The 21,084-nt window shown below is 40.4% G+C and overlaps 1 protein-coding gene across 8 annotated transcripts in view; it reads left to right on the top strand.

The window, feature by feature from the left end:
- The window catches only part of GLRA2 (glycine receptor alpha 2), a 131,221-nt gene extending 114,129 nt beyond the window's left edge, over positions 1 to 17,092 (top strand). For all 8 annotated transcript variants that reach the window (XM_040582701.1, XM_040582702.1, XM_040582700.1 and 5 more), the window contains one exon: positions 15,541 to 17,092. In XM_040582701.1, coding sequence (XP_040438635.1) covers positions 15,541 to 15,819 — 279 coding nt within the window. In that variant the 3' untranslated portion in view covers positions 15,820 to 17,092. The remainder of the gene's footprint in view (positions 1 to 15,540) is intronic.
- The last annotated feature ends 3,992 nt before the right edge of the window (positions 17,093 to 21,084 follow it).

The raw sequence follows: 21,084 nt of genomic DNA, 5'->3' as shown, positions 1-21,084 counted from the left end.
ATGTTTTTGAACACTGCCAGTTTGTTCCTTATTTTGGAGATGTCCTAGATTTGTCTGTCATGAACTACAGTGGAATCAGTTCTGTATTTTTTGCTAATGGGTGGGTCTTTTATTATTCTGCCCTTACTGTTACCTGTGATGGATGTTCATGCAGTGGAAATATAAACTGTACTTTTTCATAGAGACTAAAAAAGAGTGGAAGAAAGGCTAATAAAAAGTCCATAGAGTGTAGCTTTTTGTAGGCACATCAAATGTTGTCTGGCTCCTTAGCTGCAAATACTATTTTTTTTTTCTTTTCTTTTCTTTTCTTTTTTTTTTTTTTAAGTTTGCACAAGGGATGTTTTTCCCCAAATACATGACAGCTTTTTTAAGATGCTCTGGTGCTGTATGCTCCTGTTCTTCTCTTACTTCTAGGTACTGGGGATGCCTGTTTGTGTTATCTGTCTCTTCTTTGTTCTTTCATCTTTATTCACTTTCCCTTGTGGCTCATGTTATGTTATTTTGTTGTAAAAAATAATCTATTTGAATTTTACTTTTTGATGCATGAAGCCTGATGATTTTGTCACTCTTCTTTGTTCTGTTACTGCCTTTCCCTTTGTTTGGTGAGTTATCTTGTGGGTATTTTCATAGCTGGGGTTGAACATCAGACTTATATCATGACAACAGACTTTTTTCACCAGATGCTGTGTTTGAACATAACGGCTGTTATTTCCTGAATAGTTTTCAAACCTCACGTGAAGCTAATAGACGGTTTTATTGCATGCAGCATCCCAATCAGTGTTCTCAGAGGCTCGCTGTTTTTCTGTCACTGCTATTCAGTCCTAGCTGCCCAAGCTGACTCTTGTGAGTCTGTCAAATATGTACCTCCTTCATCTATGAAACAAGAACCTAGTTCTCCTGCAGTGAGGTCTTATTCATCCAAAGAGAGAAAGTTATTTTAGAGTTACCTCTTGGGTGAGCTGTGGGCTGCCTTAGCCCGAGGCAGACGCCTGCACTCCCAAAGCTCTGTACCCCAGGGGTACCCAAAAGATAATGGACATGCCATGGTGGGATGTGTATTTTGACCTTTCTTTTCCCACAAGCCCTTCCCTCTTGCCTTTCATATCAAAGTGAAGATGCCTTAGGAATTGGTACCAAATTCAGATGAATCTGGGGATCCTTTCTGCCAGAAGCTTTCGAAGCTTCAAAGCAAAGCAAAAAGGCTTAGCATTTAGCCTCTTTGCATGTTTAAAGCATTACAATGTAGAGAAAGCTGTTTGGCCTGGATAGTTATTGATTTCTATTTTGTTCTTCAAACTACCAACACAGAATCATAGGATGGCAGGGAACAGGACCAGAGGAGCCTTTGAGAGCCAGCTGGCAGAGCCTGCACCAGGCAGTACACTGGGAGATTTATAGTTGCTGAAAATATTAATCAGTGCTATTAAAGAGTTTCTGCTGTAATGTGCTCAATATATCAGGAGTGAGGTTAAGAGAGATTTGTGAGCTATTGCACCTCAGGGAGACTGTCAGCTGAATTCTATGTCTTTGTGAATGTGCCGACCTGCAGTTGAGTATTTCTGGTTTACACCCTGTAATTCTCCTTGACTTGCAAGTACCCCTGGAACACAGGTCAGTAGAAAACTCTCTGAACAATTATTTACCATTCTGGACAGGAAAAGCAATAGGTTCTTTCTGTCCTAAGGCTCTTTGGTTCACCTTCCTTCAGCAGCAGCACAGGTTACAGCTGCTGAAATACAGCTGCTCAAATTTGTATTTTGTGACTAACTCATGCCAATCTTCTACTGACCTGTCTGCTGTCTGTGTCTGTGTTCTCATCCTTTGTAGCACTGACAATTGCCCTTCACCCCACAGCCCCTTTTAGAGGTTACTGCTAATTTTAACTTCTATCTGGATGGGGGAAACAATTTTTGAACACATAGATGAGGAGCCAGGATTAATCCAATACTTTTTTTGACAGTGATATAAAACCCATAAATGCATAATGCAGTCTAAAAACAACCTGCCTGAGCAATTAGCTCAGTAATCAGACATTTAAAAAACAGTGACAGAAGAGCAGAGCTACGGATTAAGATGCACAATGATTTTCTTTATTTAATAGAAAAGCATGCAGAATTTTAATTACGATCAGGAGATTTTACGTTTGCTGCAAGTAGTCATGTGGGTTGCTAACGTGACAACTGTGGTTTGACAAGGAAGGACCACACAAGGCAAGACTTGAAAACTGGCAGATAGAAATACAGTGACTATTTCATTTTGGGCCCTGCAACAACACACATCTGAAATGAATATGTGACAAGTGGAGAGTATTGGATTTCTGTGCGAGGAGTTGATAAGTCAGACAAACAGCAGCCATATATTATCCGTGATGGTGAAAAGATCACATCACTTATAACCTTTGGAGCAATGGGAAAACTGAACGCAACATCGTCTTACAATGATCTAAGAGAGCACTGTCTCTTTTTTTTTTTCTCTCACTGGTTATATATAGCTGTTAGAGAGAGCCCTGCTGAGTGGAAAGTGGAGCATATGATCAAGGGCAGTCCAGTGAGTCAACTTACTGACTAATACTGTAGATTATCATGTCAAATATATAGCATCAGCAGTACGAACAATAATGAAGCCTAGTTTATTTCTTTCCTGTAAATTGAAATGAAGATGTGATTGGAATTGTCACACCTTGGATATATGAGCCAGATTCTTTTAATCATCTGAAACAAATTGCCTTATTCTTTATATTGACATTTATTTTAGGAGCCATTCCAAGACTGGCAAGCTGAAACCATCTATTTAAATGTGTCAAACACGTTTAAAATATCCTCTAGACAGCTGTCCCCTCAGGTGATGGTTCAACGGTCTCACCCTTTGAAATACCTGCTCCCCTCAGACCCAGAGAAGGGATAACTCAGCCTTTCATCCTGTGGGGAGAAATCATTCGGCACAGCATTATGCAGACACACTGCAAATGAGCTCCGGGATCATCAGTAAACCATCCAGCCACAAAGCTGATAGACCAAGAGTCATAGAAACCCCACATGGCCACCAAAAGGAGCCTTTCCTTGCCTGGTCTTCTGTGTTCCCGTGCTTCAGAGTGTCAGTGAGCAAGCATGAGGAGGGGGATACCGCTGATATTGTGCAGACTCCATGGGTTTCATTACTTTTGTTTTCTTTCCAAACTACAGGCAGAATATATCCATGTGTTTTGTAGGTTTGTTTATGGCATTGATCAGTAAGGTGGTGTTCTCTGTACTGGCAAATTAAACCTACTTGAATAGAAGAAGCAGTTAGCAATCTGGTAAAATTTCCACTCCATACAGAAGGGGTTCTTTTTAATTTAGCCGTACAATACCAGGCTTCTTATGTTTTACTGGTGTTCAAGCTCCAGGTGAAAGTCTGATCACCTTTTGGTCCATCAGAATTCTAGCATGAGCAAAAACTAAGGGAAATAACATTCCAATTGCAAGTCAGTGCCATTCCATCAAGGATAAAAAGAGTACATAACCAAAGTTATTGATTTCTAAACTCCTTTCCCTAATAAAAGAGCTGAGAGTAATTGCAGAGACATTTACTAACTGTTTGCTAAAGATAAGTCACAAAGCCCAAATATTGCTTATCTGTTAAGTATAATTTCCTGAAGGTGGTGTGTAAACTAATATAGAAATTAGCACAGTGTTATAAATTTAACACGTATAAGGAAAAGCAGATGGTACTACTGTGATTGGACATGTCATTGGAGTTTTCCAAAGCATGCCAAATCTTTAATCTATTACTATTTGCATATGCTACCACATAACTCAGTTTTCAGTTGACTAGAACAACATGTACTATGCACAAACACCAACTCTTTGCTGAGGTTTAAACTTAGAATAAAAATGAAATCCCATTTGCTGGTTTTGCAGCACTCATTGTGTTCATTTTTCAAAGCCTCCAGATGGTTCATGTTGCACATTCTGGGAGGACAGAAAGCCACAGACTGCTCCATGGGCCAACATACTCAGCGATCTTCAGCTTTCCATGCCAGCAATGGGGTGTTCTCTATGTCATGGACAATAGTACAAATGAGAAGCAATAGATTTAAAACCGCCTTGTGGTACTGGAAACTCTTTGAGCAATTAGGAGTTCTGTGGATATCCAAAACTGAAAGGTTTTAATTAAAAAAAAAAAAAAAAAATCAACTATTTTCTGGTTATTCTTAAAAGGTAGAATAACACCTCTCAGATCAGAGGTGGTCTTGGCAATGTGGAGCTCTATTTTTATGATTTGTCTTTTCTTTGGAGGAAAAGAATTTAGCTGCAAAAAGCAGAAAGGGGCAAGGGCACACAGGGGTTGAGGAAGAAACTGAATTTGGTAAGCAGAAGATGGAGGTCACTTATTTGAAAATCATTGAGGGTGAAAGCATTAAAGAGGAGGTAGGCAAGAGCAGAAGTGGGAATTAGTGAGGCAAATGTGTGGTAGAAAAAAGTAGAAAAGGAGTCAAGAAGAGGAGAGGCAGGTGCAGAAGGAAGGCAACAGGGAAGCAAAAGGACCAAGAGTAGCTATTGAATACCATTTCCTTCATCACTTTGCTTGTCTTTCACATTAGTGGTTTTAAGACCCCATTCATGTTTCCAGCTCAGAGGACAAACAAATCAGGTTAATTCTCACTCATTATAAATGCACAGTGTGTGTGATATCCTGTTGTGCAGTATTTAGGCTGCCCCCAACCCCATCACTTTGTTTGGTCCTCACGGAGTGCTCCTGCCTGGTACTTATGAGGCTGTTGGATGTTCGGTGAAGTAGAAACCCATGCTGCCAGGTCTCCCTTTGACTCTGGGGGTTCCTGCACTGCTTTCATTCTCTGGTTTATTGTCTTACTTCCTGAACACTATCCTTCCCCAGAGGTTATTCCCTCACAAGAATAGGTGACACAAGGTCAGGTGGTCATAGGCCCTCAGGATGAGTCCTGACCTCTTCAGTATACCCAAGGACAGGCTTCTCCAGAGCTCCAGCACTGCAAACACTGGTTTAGAATTACTCCAGGACACATAAAAGATGAAACATACAACATGTACATTTCAGGAAGGCTGCTGGCATAACAGCCCTTCATTTTGGTGTATTCTTGCGCTTGCTCCTCAGGATAAATTAATCAGACATTTCTTCTCCTGTTTTCATTGATATTCTTGAGCAAAACCTGAGTTCAGATGAGTGTCTCAGGTCCTCTCCCAAGAATATCTCGTCCACTACTATAGCCATGCTTCTGCGTTTCATCTGCCTGTACCTCTCTGTATTGTATTTGTACTGAATTTTCTTATATACTATTAAATCTACTGTTTCAGGTTATCCTTTAATCAGTTTTGCCAAGTAATAAAATCCCATCACCAGGCGATCTGTTGCTTAGCTACTGGACTGGGCAGATGGTCCTCCTGGAGAGGTGCCAGCACCCCAGCAAAGAGCGTGTTCATGGGCATGAGAGGATTGAGATGGTTTAATGACCCTTGCCCATGTATTCTGTATCCTTGCTCCTCAGAACTGCATTCCAATCTGAAGGGGAGAAGCCAGCAGAAAAGTTAGCATTTTGAGAAGTTATTCAAAATGGAGTTTGCGGTTCAAAAACGACTGTGGAGAGAGCTCCTAACCTTAAGATGGAATAAAAAAAGATCTCACTAGGTTCACTTCCATTAACAAATGCCTTTAGGGACTATAAAAGGCACTGGATGGCTAAATTAAGTAGATGCCCACACATATACGTATATACACATACCTACATGTGTGGGTGCATACAGACTGTGTGAGTGTGCATACTTATGTGAGTTTGTGTGTGTAATAAAGAGAAAAAATATCAAACTCATTTTAAATGAAACCTTACATCATTTCTGTTGTATTCCCACTTCCAGTGACCTTGTAGGATTTGTGGATTTATTGCTTACAAGACGAGAAAAAAAACACCCAACAATTCTGTGTAAAGATTGCACTATCAAGTTGCTGTAGCATTGAGTGCCATTGATTTTTCACCTCATGATGAGTTTTTATTTTGCTGTGAATAAATGATATCAGTTTTATAGAGCAACCCTCATAGAAGCAAATCAAAATGAAAATACAGAAGCCCACTTGTGTAGTAAATTTCTAATACATTCAAACAGTCAAGATGATTCTAAGATGCAACAATTTAATTTTAGAAACAAGTCTGAAGTGCAGATACCTGACAAATACTTTATTTAACCCAATCAATCATGCTTCAGAGCTATCTAAAAACAGAGAAATCCAGATTGAGATCTTGGCTCACAACAAGTACTAAATGATATGCAAAGCCAGAAAGAGTAATTTGTGTAATAGAAGATAATAAAAGAAAATTGACCCCAAAACATTATTTATTGGAAGTCTGGTATTAAGATCTGGTAACTGGAAAAGGAAAGCATGATTTATCAGTTGGCTTGTCTCCTCAGGAAAAAAAAAAAAAAAAACAACACACAAAACTTATAAAATTTACATGTGAACACTTTAAGATTATTCAGATATTCTTGACTATATTTAGCAACAGAATTAAGTTATTATTGCAATATTTAATTTGTTTTGTGCAGTGTTTGCATAAATTAAATGCATGAATGTCTGAGAAAGCTCTGGTAATTTCTGTCTGCATTTGTTGGGGTTTGTTCTGTGTGTTGTAGAAAATGGCTTGAAGGAGAGAATCCACCAACAGAAAGAAAAAAGTCTCTTGCTTCCCCTTGCCCTTCCCCTGAGCATGAGACAGGCAGCGCTTAGCAAGGAGCGTGGATGCCACAGGTCCCAGTGCTTTGTCCCCAGCCCTGGCCCAGGCGCGGAGGACAGTGTCTGCTGTCCCTGGCCCACCACAGAGTGGCTGCAGATTGGCCCAGAAAACTGGGGGAGCTGAGGGAATCAAAACCCAAGCCTGAAAAAATCCTCAGCAATACATTGTTCTAGGGGCTAATCTGCATGAATCAAATCACGAGTCCATTTATGGGTCCTTTATGCACACACACACTTTTATTTCCTTTTTTAATTTTGACTGTTTGGCACACGAGATACTCTGAGATGCCATGGTCAGGGCACAGGGGTGCTTTAACAAAGTAATCTAAGATAATTACAGCTGAGGCAGAGGCCAGTGAGAAATTTCCCAAAGGTGTAATAAAAACCATTTTCCCCAAAATATTTAAATCTGCTTGGAGAAAAGCACCAGAGAACCTGATGGGAACGGTCCTGCGGAGGTGTGTGCTCAGAGATCCCTGTCCATGACCGGGGGATTTGAGCTCAGTTGCCCCACATGCTGAGGTGGCAGTTTCCCCAAGCTTGTCACACAGCCAGGGGGGACACCCATGCACCTTTGTCCTAGGATGGGACTTGCTGGGTGGTGCTGGCAATGCAGCAGGTTTCAGGGCAGGAGAGCAATGAAGTCTGAGGCTGGGGCTTGAATGCTTCCAACAGGAGGCAGGTGATAGAGTCTGCTTGTGCCCTGCCTCGTCTCTCCTGAGGTAGATATTTTGCAGAAAGCAAGAGAAAGTGGGAAAGGTGAATTTTAGGTACATTCCTTTTGGTGTTTTAAGTTTTTGAGATTCTAAAATTTTAGCAAATAAAGTCTTGCTTTACATCATTTTGCTTTAATGTGCCCATTAAATGCTATTCAATGTTCCAGCTGAAATAGTCACATACTTAAACACTAGCTTTGCAGTTTGTTCAGCCTTGCATGCAGACAGCATGAGCAGAAATTCGTTGCCCCGTATCTGATGGATTTCTGGTCAGAGCAGATTATTCTTCAGATTGAGGACATTAGCACCTCTTTGTTTCATGTAAAACAAACTAATATGCCATTCTAACTGATAAACTGGACAATCTCTGCTTTCATCAGAGACATGGGCATCATGTCTCTGATCAGAGTTACCCACGAGCATTCAAGCCTCCAGACCTCACTGCTCTCAGAGGATTTCATGTACAGGCAAATTATGTCTATGAGACATTCACAGACCACCATGTCTGGATATTTCAAGGTATTACGTTTCTTTAAAACAAAGGGAAACCAAGACACTCTGTTAGGAATAGATCTGCTGTTATTTAGGAGCTATAGCTCTCTATCATAACACCTATGATACTTTGCAGAACAGCAGTTCATCTGGTTCTCCCTTCCTCCCTCCAAATTAAAATATTAATTATATTATATATAAAATATGAAGGTGAATAAGTTACATTAACTGCATTTGCAAAATCGAGAGAAGGAAACTTTCTTTATTAAAGTAAAAAAATAATTTTGTAACAAACCAATCGCCCTTACTGACTGTATAATCTGTATTATTAAAGTAATCCTTGAAAAATTTAGGTTTCACTTAAAGGTATTTCAAGCCAGGAAAATATTTTTGCTTCACAACATGTTTAAATGATGTTACTCTTCCAGTTGGATAATGTTCAATTCCTACTCGAAGAGGGTGAAGCCACATTAAGTAGTATTTCATTATTGTATTAACAACAGTTCACTTGCTGTTCTTACAGAATGAATAAGTAAATCACTCACGCTTCAGAGATTCTTCTGCTGTTTATTGGAGATAGGAGGTATTACTAAACACAGCTTTCTAAAACAAACCTAAATTTATCCATTGGAAACCCTCTACCGAAGACAACAATGACCAATCTCTCTCCCATTAATTAAAATGTCAGTGCTATTTATAATACAAGGTCTCATTTACTTAGGCTTTATAAGGTTTGAGTGTCCAAATGAGAGAAAAAACAAACCTCAGTGAGCAGAAAAATCCGTATTAAGAGATAGGGAAGGGGTGAACACCACTGTCACACACAGAATGATGGGTCCTGATGGGGCGGCATCATGCAGTAGTATCAGTCAGAGACTGCTTATGCTTTCGATGAAACATCTTGATGAACATTTTGGAAAAACAATACTTAGGCCAAGTCCTGGAAAGTGTTTGATCTATACTTTGTGCAGGATTGAGGTGATAAAGTGACAATTTTACATCACCTTCTGCTCCTCTGAAACCTGGATTAAGGAGGAGTGGCAATAGCATCTGGTGTAGGTGAGCTGAGATCCAGATTTCTTCAGTGTGGAAGAAATCAGAGAAGCTTGTTAGTGACCTCTTTACTACCAAATGCCACCAGAGATTGCTCCATCTTCCCTTTTACCCCTGTCTAAAAAACTGTAACACATAGATCTGCTATGTAAGAGTCATTTCTTTCTGTATCAGCAAGATTTAGCCTCATGTGAAAAGAAAAATATGACACTCAAAGTACTAAAAACCAGGGGAAATGCAGGACATTTCAACATTGGCTCCAGCTCCCAGCATATTGTCAAGAAATGGAAGAGCTGAATTCCCATAGAACATGCCATATTCAGTGAGAAGGAATGGCCTCTGTTCCAGAATCCTTTCTCCAGCAGTGGTCTGGCATGGATATTGAGGCAAATTGTATTTTAAAACCCCAAGACAAAGCTAGAAGGACTTCTCTGTTTTCTGAAAATAAGCAACCAAGAGTGCACTTTTGTATGAACCAGGTTGCACTTTCAATAGCTGCACATGGACCTTTGAATCTGTGTCATTGTGCTACTTTCAACATCTGAAATGTCATCACACAATGATTTATACACATAAATGAAAGATAATAATTTCCTTTAAAAAAAATATTCTCCATTTCTTCTTCATGGTATTATTGTGCTTTATCCTATTTCCTGCGTTGAAAAAAACCATCACATACAACCCCCTGCAAACCTACTCATTTTCCTTCCATTTATTAATTTTCACCATGATTTTATGATTTGTGATGTCCTCCCCAGAACACAACCTTTCTAAGATGAAGAAATCTCATCTACTTTGTTTCTCCTCATGCAGAAAGTCTATTATCCTAGCTGCTCCTCTTTGTATTTTTTCCTAGTTCTGCTGTCTTTGCTGAGTTTGAATGACCAGAAATGCTCCTTGTGTTCAAAAACTGATCATGCTATGAGTAGATAAAGTGGCAGAATGACGTTTTCAGTTTCATTCGCCCATTGTCTGACTGCTGCTTAGCAGAGGGCTAATGATGTCAGAATCATCTACGTGGTAATTCCCCGGAGTCCCACCCAGGAAAGAACCAATTTTGAGCTCATTACTGTCTATGTGTAATTAGGATTATCTTTTGCAATGTGCTCTACCTTGCACATATCAACCTTGTATTTCATTTGGTGCCATTTGTTACTTAGTTACTCAGCATTCAGAAATCCTTCTGGAAGGCCTGGCTTGGATTTGTCCACTTTGAATAGCTTTTTTCACCTGTCGTTGGGAACCTTTGTCCCAGCTCATTTACAAATTTCTTTCTTGTTACTGGTTCTCACACAGATTCTTGGGGATTCCCTCCAGTGAATCCCTCAGTTATGAAATCAAACTTTTACTCCTAAACTTCATTACTAACTTTGAAACAGTTAATCTCTGATAGGACCTTCCCTCTTGTCTCCTGACAATTTAGCTTTGCAAAAGCCTTTGTCTAGACATGCTTCTCAGCTGAACTACCTTCATCCACACAGTCAGTGACTCTTGAGAAACTGAATGACTGAAACCATACAAGCACGACTGTCTTTGCAAAACCGCACTGTGAATTATGTAAAGTAGTGAGAGATGGGAGGTGTTTCAAAATCATAAAGATGATTTAGGAATTAAGTCTCCAAAGCTATTTTGGTATCTAATTCCTATTGATTCCATTATGCATTGAAGTCTGAGTTTATTGTGGGTTTCTAACTTCCTCCTTATGAATGCCAAAAGGAAAATTTCTCTGACAGTTTCTATCCTATACCTAAAATTAATCTCCTATGTCCTTGAAATTTAATTAAACCAGATAGTCTTTAAAATTGTTTGTCCACCATATGTTGGAAAAAGAGTAGCAAAATTAAATGAATAAATCACATCAGAGACTAAATTAAATACACCGTTTGAAGCCAGCCTCTCATTTTCCTCATTGTTAAAACTGAGTCAATGCTGACAATAAGCATTTAAAACTGGTGAGGACAAAGCTTTTCAGAATGCATTGTACAGAAAGCTGTGCGTGCAAGGCATTGAATGGACTAGATTTTCTGAAGTGTTTTTCCCATTCCTGACTGCTTTGGTGTGAAGTTGGTAGTATGAATTACATTCTACACCTGATGGAATAGAAATAAAAGCTTTACAAAGATGGAAGATGAAGAAAGAAAACCATGTCAGAAATATAACCCCCCTGATTTACATCTTGCCTACTGTAGAGTTCTCAGGAAACTCTGATGCCATTACCTTGTAAAGCACAGAAAATTACTAAATTCATAAAGGGAAATTAAAAATTGAGAGAAAAATTTAATTCTTGTTTGATTAAAATTATTTGAGTCAAACATCTAAGCATGCTTATTATGACACCATAAGGTAATACACGTAAACTTGTGCTGTTTGAAAAAGTGTCTGTGAAAAGCATTTGTCCAGATCTCAAGAAATGTAATTAGTTTTCAAATGACAATTTTTCTAAAATACTCAGGAGTGTGAACATCTGAGAGGGAGCCATCAAAAGAACACTTTCATCCTGCTATTTGTTTCTTTTTTGTTTCTCCTCCTATCTTGTGACCCTTTTCTCTGTCTTTATCAAGGACAGATTGAGCTATGACTATACGATGAGCAAGACTACACATCCCTTTAGAAGGATAAAGTTAATGACTTCAATGGCAGTGGATTCTGATGCTCCAGTTGATGTCTAGTGGCTTCCAGATGCTCTTTATTTTGTTTTTAAAATGTGTAAAAGCATAAACAGCCTGTGATTTAAGAAAGTGAGATCCTGTCTGGTTTAAAATGAATAAGTTTTTTGTGTAACCCAATTAAAATAATGATAGAGATGTTTGCAAAGTCATTTGGGCTCTTTTACCAGTGACTAAGCTGGTAACCAGCACAGGTTGAAGACTGTCTTTGGGTGAGACTCCATGGTAGGGTATGTCAGATGGTATGAATCAATTGTACCCTTAAGAATGAAGAGGCACTCTGCAACCCCACCAGCAGGTACCCTAGGCAGGTTGCCCAATAGTTCACCAAGCCTCTAGGTTAAAGGAAGACATAGCCACTATGTTAAGGGGAGGCGCTTGAGGTCAGTTCTCCATCTTTCATTTTGAAACATGGAAAAAAAAAAAAAGAGATCTCTGTCAAAGGATCTAAATTTGGGGTTCTTTCTCTGTGACTATTCCACCAAATCCTTTATATGTAACAGAATGTTGCAAAATAATCTAAAATGTCAAACCGTAGCTCTTCCATAAGATTATGGTGGTTTAGAGACAGTTTTTTTAACTACATCTGTAGTGCTAAAGTAAATCATATTGGGGATTTCATTGTTCCTGAGGCCAGCTATCACCACATGGCTCATGACCACAGTATGTAGCATTAGTCTGCAGTGCAGCAGGTTCATCTGGGAGAAAGCTTGGCATGATCCATGCCGGAGTGTGGTAACTCACAAACAGCATGGACAATGAAGTTCCAGCACTCGGATTGACCCCTGGCTCAGCAGCAGGGAGGAAGTCTTTCTGTCCCCACTGTTTCATTTTGGGTGGAACTGGTTTAAGGGCTAAGGGGAGCAACAGAACACAAGCCTGACTGCACAGTCTCATGGGAAAAGCATCTTCCTAGCACAGGCATGTCAGTGTGGATCTCTGCAGGGTTTTGCTGTTAATTTTCAACATTATTGGCCAATTTCACCAGAAAGAGCACAGACCTTACCACCCTGAGATCTTTCAGGTGATGTCTGGTCAGGTGGGAGAGTGTTGATGGGGTCAGGTTTTGCCTGTGAGACTGCAGGTGCTAGCAGTGCTCAGAGGGCTGGCAGGTGTCAAACTAAAAAGCCCCTTCAGCTCCTGGGGGATTTCACTGCCAAAAATCATGTAGTGGTTATGGACCTCTGGCACCTCCAGGGCCAGAGGTAGGGGGTGTAGGGACGGTGGCTTTGCTTGCTTCCAGTAGCACTTAGATCATCACAACAGCTATGGATTAGGTGTCTCTGGTGCTAAGTTTTGTAAAAGTGTAATATCAAACACAGAAACAAGTGGCAGGGTAGAAACACAGTGCCATTCTCTTAATTAATTATTTAGCCTTTGAAAAAAGCTTTGCTGTTAGAGGATGAAACAAAGCTACATAAACACACAAATTTCTGCAACTAGCAACAAGCTCCCTGTTGGGAGAACAGGTAACAAACCAATCCAGAGAGTTATCGTGGAGAAGGAGATTCAAAGCTTGCTCAAGCAGAGAAGGAAACCAAGCACGTGCTCCTCATACCCCAGGTGAATGCTGTACCTCTTGTATCCAGGGTAAATCGGTATCTACTGCAGTCCTATATAAAAAGCTAGCGTAAGGACTGGGCACACTTCCCTCCAGGTTTTGTGAGGAGGAAGTGGCACAGCCAACTGTGTGGAGGGAAAAGGAGGGCTCTAAAGCACCTTGGGAAATGAGTGGCTCCTTACAGCTAAAGGTTGGGTGCTGAAGACCTGAAAGAACGCGATTTAAACATCCCTGTCCCTGATTTCAGACGGCTTCCCGCTTGACTTACAACAGTGTAAGCTCAAAAGCAGGGCTATGACATTGAAGATTAATTGCTCAGCCCCATGCGAAAAAGCTGCAGCCCGGCAGGGCACAGTGGAAGCTGGGACTCTCCAAGTGCTGCAATGAGCTCAGTACATTTTTTTCTTCCCATAGATCCCTCAGGAGTAACAGAAATTACATTTTTGAAAAATGAATGAAGTACGTATGGCAACACAGCTGCTGAAAATCTGTTACCCTTTTTAATCACCTCTTGTGTCCTGCGCATGAAATTTTATCCTTCAAACTCAGTAAAATGGCAAGTGCTGTGAGGAAGGCAGCTGCCTGTATTATTGGAGGACTTTGTGATGTTATTAAGTCATGCAAGAGAAGCCTTGCCTACAAGACTATCCAGAAGCTAGGTCTCAGTGGGTTCATCTTTAAAATACTTTACATATTTATAATCTCTAGGACAAGCAGAATTTCAGAGTTTTCACAGAAAGACTGCAAACTGTAAATAAATAAAGTTGAAAAAGGAGAGGACCGTGTTTCTTTTTCTTAATGATGGTGAGGGATATAAAGGAAAGGGATATAAACCCTGGATAAGTGCTCAAACAGCCTTGCAATATCGGTTTCCCACCTGCTTGTGGGTACACTGTAGACTAGTCCTCAGGCTGAAGTGACAGGGGCACCAAAGCACTGTTTACTCTCTGTCCTCCTTCCATAAGCACTCAATGTCACAAGCAGTCAGGGTGTCTATTTCTCATTTGGTAGCCTTGGATCACACTACTGGTTATTCATGTTTGTGTGTCATCTCCAAGGTAAGGAGAGCAAGTCAGGTGATATATTCAATTTGAATGCTGGAGCTGGGAAGAGAGAAAGATGCAATTATTGAAAGAGGTGCTTCTGTGAAGGAACAGTGATTTACATGCTGAATAGGTGTAAATTATCCTCTCTCCCCACCCCCAAGTTCAGCAAATGTACTTCTTATTTAATATCTTGCTGCTGTGATATTTTTTTCTTGCAGTCTCTGATTCTCTGTTAAGATCAGAAGGCTGTGGTTTAGTGAGAGATACGAGGGAGTATTCCCTGTGAGGCAGCGGGCTCCATGTGAGCCCAGGAAGTGGTCATTTTAAGTCAACAATGAAGTATTTGTTGGTTAAAGAGAAGGTCTTTAACTAGGGCAAGGTACTGGACCTATAATTCATCCCTACTGGAATGAAAAATACAAAGCTGCTTGTTTGTTGGTTTTGACTCCTTCATGGAGGGCTTCCCATAACTGTTAACAGCTTGTGTATTACTGTGCTATCAGGCAGGAGAAATGGCAGTGGGAATCTACCAGCACAGTCACAGACCTTTCATCACACAGTTATGATGGTGATGAAGTTCAGTGGCAGTTACTCATCTCTCCAAAAACAAGTCTTACCCACTCAGACAAGAGAGAAAATGGATTTCTGCAAGATGGTGCTATATTATCTCGCACTATTGCACCTAATTTCCCAGTAACCACTAAATCCAAGTGCCCAGTGCACTTTGAAGTACTGATTGTCAGAGCCCTCCTGTGAGCAAGGAGGGACCGTGACCTACCCTTGTTTCGTAGATGGAGGTGCAAGGCTGCGGCTGGGTTGAGCCATGGACACACATTGCCGTGAGCCTGGGCCCTGGGATCTCTGGGATCTCTGGGTTATTCAATTCAACCTGGCCAGAGCAGACTCCCTGCTACCAGCATGACCATGTTTCCTCCCCACAGCAAGCCCAAGGAGAGTGATAAGAAACCTGTGGAGTCAGATCTCCTCCCTGTGGGTTTGAGACAGAGCTTGCTGCCCAGCGCATTTGATTTAGTCATAGCTAGAAAAATTAAAGCTCTGATTCACGCTAGCAGTCACCTAATTTACATGTATTTTATATCAGTTTTAATTGCATGCTTGTCTTTGAAACCTGAACTTTGTATCATAGCTTAATCAGCTAATTTACTGAGGTGCTTTGGAGGGGTGCACCTCAACTACTCAAATATGTGGTGTGCTCAATAGATAGATGATTGTGTGTCTTATTTATCTTCTTTATCTCCCAGGAAGATGAAGTTGCTCGTGACAGTCGATTCAATTTCAGTGGCTATGGCATGGGTCACTGCCTCCAAGTCAAAGATGGCACAGCAGTCAAGGCTACTCCTCCCAACCCACCTCCTGCACCACCAAAGGATTCAGATTCCATCAAAAAGAAGTTTGTTGACCGTGCAAAAAGGATTGATACAATATCCCGTGCTGCATTCCCACTCGCCTTCCTCATTTTCAACATCTTTTACTGGATTACATACAAAATTATACGGCATGAGGACATTCACAAGAAATAGGCAACTCTGGTTCTTCAAGACTTCTTAGCCAAAGTGATCCACGTGTAAATAAACAGCGAAATATCTTACTGTCATTTGGACTAAGGGTTGGTGTGTCGTCATCCCCCCCATCGTCGTCCCCCCCACCCCCACCCCCCCCGCCCAGGACAACGAATTAAAAATGAACAAAGAGGATAAGAAGTATAAAAGGAAAAGTGATTAAATAAAAAATATGCCGGCAGACCAGTCAATGAGGGTTCCCCTCATGTACTCTCAGTGTTGTTCTTCCAGATTCAGCATTGATCAGACATCTGTAAACGGGGCCAAATTTTACCCAGCTTTATCACTAAGAAAATACCTTACAAAACAAAAGAGAATCAGAAAACAAACAATTCTCCTAACACATCTACCAAGAGACTGTGGTGGCTACAGTACAGTAAGTTATAAGAGGACCAAACTTTTTCAGGATGTTGCCTTTCTATTTGAAACAAGTCTACTGAGCTACATTCCATGACCATGTCTGTAGTTAGTGGTTTCACTAAGGAGTCCTTTTGTGGGTTGTAAATTATTTCTACTGATAGGGGAGAAGAAAAAAAAAAAACCGAAAAAAAAAGATTTATACTTTACTATCCTTGTGGGTGTGCATTTTAATATTATCTTGCTTTGCTAGAGTTGTAATTTTGGGGTTGAACTTGTGTGTTGTGTGATTTATTTGATAGTTGACACTCCAAACCCAGTGAAACTGCCCAGTTTATTTTTGTTGGAAGCCAGTGCACTTACTTTATTTTATGTCTGCTGATTTTACATGCAACTTGAGGTGCCAAACTGTATTTTACCTATTGTGCTACCCTGTACCACACAGCTTAGTAAGAACTTGTTTCCTCAAAGGTGTAGCTCAGTTTAGCATTGAGTTTCTATTACTGCTCTCATTGTAGCTGCAATCAATAGCTCTATAGGTAAACACAACTTGTTTACAGACCTCTAATTTGTATCTTTACTCAAAGTGGCTATCATTTTAAATATCATTAATTAACCTAAGAATTTTAAAACTGTACTGTGATTTTCAGACCCTGTTACCTTTTGGTGCCGGATCTGCATTATTCAAATCCTTGCTACATGTTTAAAGTAGAAAATTAAAAAAAAAAAAAAAAAAAAAAAAAAATATGGTATTTTTGCTTACACAGAAGACAACCTGTAACATAAGATGAATCAAACATTAAAATTTTACACTTGCTGTAAAAGGGTTTATTAAAAAATGGTATTTGTTCAATTTCAATAAAGCTAAATGTGGTACTAACATTTCTTCACTCTTTTCTTCATTTGCAGCAGCAGGGCTGCTTGTGCTAAGGCCCAGCTCTTCCACCACTCTGTCAGCAGAAAGAGGGTGAAAAGCAACCTTCTGCTGATCTGGCTTAGCATGCCAAATTTTGCTATCTATCCCGCAGCAAAGGGGCTGTTGCAGCCCCTGGGAGTACTTTAAGGACTGCGTCAGGAATGTTGCTAGGATATGACAGGAACATTTGCAGAACATTTGCATTTGAAGAGCCAGGCTGGGGGTAGAGGGCACTCCCGTCCCTGCTCACAGCACCCCTGCATGGCCAGAAGCATGCCTCAGCTTCACACACGCTGTGCTTGGCTTCAGGGGAATCCTAAACTTTCTCCCGACTTTCTTACCGCTTCACCACTTCGGTGAGCTGAAGGACATGCTGAGATGGCCTACATCAGCTGTCTCATGTAGATATTGTAATGACCCATAGTTTCAAAGCAAATTAAATTGCATCCAGTTCAGTGCCCTTCCCTTGAGAGGCCAAAGTACACACCCTGTAGCTGCTGGACAGATACATTTTTCCCCTCCCCTTAGTGATGAGATGTGGTACAGAGACATACTGTAGCTGCAGTCCCCCTCCGGCTGCCTGCAACTACCAGGCTTTGCTCCTTTCCCAGGACAGGGAGGGAATCTAGAGAGCTTGACAAGTCTAATTCCCAAAGAGTTACGTAAATTAATGATAAAAAGCCAGCTGTGCATTTTACCTCCCCATACCCTCCTCAGCTCTGTGGACTCTCCTGTCACTCACACCTGTGACGGAATTGGCAACAGTCATCTTCATCTCTTTGAGACCGTGGATACAAACAGGACTGACAGCCCCAGAAGGGGGGACAGGTGAGAACTCAAGGCAACTGTCCAAACTATTTTGCTTTGCAAAATAAGCTTTTGAATCAAAAATAGGTATGATAATATTTGTAATCTTTATAGTATAAGATTTGCTTTCATTCCTTTTTAAATCGGAACAGTATTAGATTAATGGGTAATGGAGTGCAATCCTAGTCCCACAAACTCCTGCAGGGTGAGGGTACCCAGCTGTAAACTGTGGTTTTATGTGAAGTTAGGAGCCTTCATTGATACATAAACATTCAGACCTCACTTTTACCAGCCTTTCATTCAAGAAACTCTGCTTTAAATGAAGGTGTAATGTCAGAATTAATGTTCATCCTCAGCACTTAAATGTGTTGGTAGTGACTGTCAGAGCCTATTGCTCATAGCTCCCCTGTATGACCACAGACCACTGCAATGGCAATGCAAAACTTTTATCAGCTGATGGATGTTTGTACATCCCTTTTTGTGGTGAAGCTCATGTGCCTCCAGCATCCACATCACGAATTCACCTGCACGCTCTGCAGCCCTTGGCTGTTAGCATGGACTAAATAGTTTGCTAAAACATTCTGCTGATCAGATTTGAGGTATGCTGACAGTATCCATGGGAAGATTGCTCCGCTGTTGCCTTGTATATAAACTGAAGTCCAGTCGTGGGAGTAATCTGCACAAAATCATTGCTGATATCTCTTCTGACACAGAAGTTCTCAGCACACTGGCCAGTTGTCTGTGAACCGTCTCACACAGAAATGGTTTGATACCAGATGGGCATCATAGAACCTTTCCTCAAAGAACATGGCTGTTACCAGAAAGATATATACCAGCTGAGAAACTGCTTGCAGATAAAAAATCAAATAACAAGCATAGCAGGTCTTACAGAAGGACACGACTTTTCTAAACAAATGCTCGGTAGGGTTATCAGAGAAACAAGACTCAAAAACCAGTTACCTTGCACTCAGAGAAGTAGCGAATTATATAGTGAAGCAGTTTCATTTCAAGACACCATTACAGGAGGAAAAGAAATGGCTTTAAAGAGAAGTTACGGAAAAATAGCCTTTGTAAAGCAGGACACACAGCAGGATGGAAGGAAAGAGTCTTGGGATTAATTCTGAAGATCTTCCAGATGTATTGGAAAACCTGCAGGTTACAATTATAGCTGGTAAGATAAAATGAAGCCCTAGGGCATTTAAACTACTTGCATTTAGCTATAAAGTAATTATGATGACTTCTAATTTATCAAGAAAGCTTAAAAAGCTTTAAGCATATCTTTAAAGGATGCAACATCAGGTCAGGTCGTTGGCACCCTGTTGTTACAGGCTGGACCTGTTCAGTACTCAAGCAGAAAGCTTTAACCACCTCTTGCCAGACAGATGCTGCCACATGCTGTGATAAAGCCAAATCAATAAAACAGATCTTTAAGAAAAACCTTGTTGCAATAGGAGGAAAGTAGAAAAAAAATTTTAAAAAAGTGCAATATGAGATGAGAGATCTCTTTTTGTTCCTGTTCCCTGTTTCTTTTTCTCTATATTTTTTCAGGCAGCAGTGGCATCACTTGTGATATACTGAAACGTAAATGATATGTGGTGCAGCAATAGAGACTTTTGGAGTCTCTGATACAAGATACCAGCAATTCATAATTGCTGGGATACCACTCCCATACACACGACACCTCTGGGGTCAGATTTTTTCTTGTGCTACAGAGGAGAGGAGTTAAGGCCCAACCCCATTCATATACAGATGGTGAGACTTTCTCACTCTGCTTCCTTTCTTCCCCAGCGTGAGATGCTGAAGGCAGTAGGAAAGAGCTGATGGAAAAATAATCGTCTACTGAAGACTGAACTGCTACAGCCCTTAATCTTTGTTCAAACCCATCATTGACACTGGTGGCACAGAAGCTGCTGACCAAATGTGAGGCACAAGCCAAAACATGCAGCCTTACGTATCTCACATTATTGACAACATTTTGGAGGAGCCTGGAACTAATCTTTGTGATTACGGGCATAGGTATTTACCAGGAAGGGCTCATAGTGGGCTGAATTGCTGACTTTGGCTCAGCAACAGAATTATGGATCACCTGAAAGTCACATTTCATGAAATGATTCAAAAGATCTGACTCAGTACAAGATTGACATTTCTATATTTAGAAATATATTTCTAAATACAGGAATAAATATATTAGATGTGTGGGCATAAAAAGTATATTCACAGTTTTCTAATCCTTGTTCCTTTAAAATTAGAACATGGCAAGGAACAGAAAGAAAAGCTGTAGGATAAGCTTTGCATTACACAAAGTAGTATGAAAAAAAGTTAATTAGTCTATTTTCAGTATTTACAATGTAGTATTTGCAGAAAATAAGTCTCCACCAGACTTTCAAGGTAATTTATTCTAATGCTTTTTGGCAGTTTGTGTCTTACAATGTTTTGTAAAACTAGAAAGCCAAAACCAAGGCCATGTAGAGGAACTCCTGCTTGGGAGAATAATCTGAGCAAAGTCATGCTTTCTCCACAAATGTCCTTACATTATTGCGGCGAATGAAGAGATGGGACGTAGCTTGATGCAAGCAAGATGTCAATTTATTGTACAGAAGCACGAGTTTATCTACACTTTCAGAAGCCACACGTTTTAAATGGATTGGTTCTTGAAGCTAAGCATTGCATCCTAGGCAATCCCTGATTGGTGGTTAACTACCATCAATTAACAGCAAGGTGTGACCTTTCCTTGGCGCCATCCTTGGCACCATCCGTTCCTCATTCCCTTGTCTTCTCTCAGCATGACTCACCCTGTTGATTGTTATATATTCACATTCCTTGTCCTCCCAGGGTTTGTGGCCTACAAGCTCAAGCACATTCCTTTCAGCTAACATGGTCCTGATTTCCAGGCCCCTCCTGCACATTATCTTCTTTGTTTTGACAGAAAGAGAAAAAGAAGATATTTATGTTATCTGAAGATACTTTTCCTATTTTTTGCAAGGAAAATGTGAAATGTCATCACATTTAGGGCTAAACTGCAGAACAAGAGCAGTTTCACCAGTTCCAGACAAACTCATCTAGCCAATTTATTTCCAATTCCAATGCCATGCTCACTGAAATCAGAGGAAGAAAAAAAAGAAAAAGTGCTTCATTGACTTCAATAG

This window comes from Falco naumanni, chromosome 2 (assembly GCF_017639655.2).
Source record: "Falco naumanni isolate bFalNau1 chromosome 2, bFalNau1.pat, whole genome shotgun sequence".
Classification (NCBI taxonomy): domain Eukaryota; kingdom Metazoa; phylum Chordata; class Aves; order Falconiformes; family Falconidae; genus Falco; species Falco naumanni.
The sequence above is the reverse complement of the archived record's forward strand: the minus strand, read 5'-3'. Positions and strand labels throughout refer to the sequence as shown.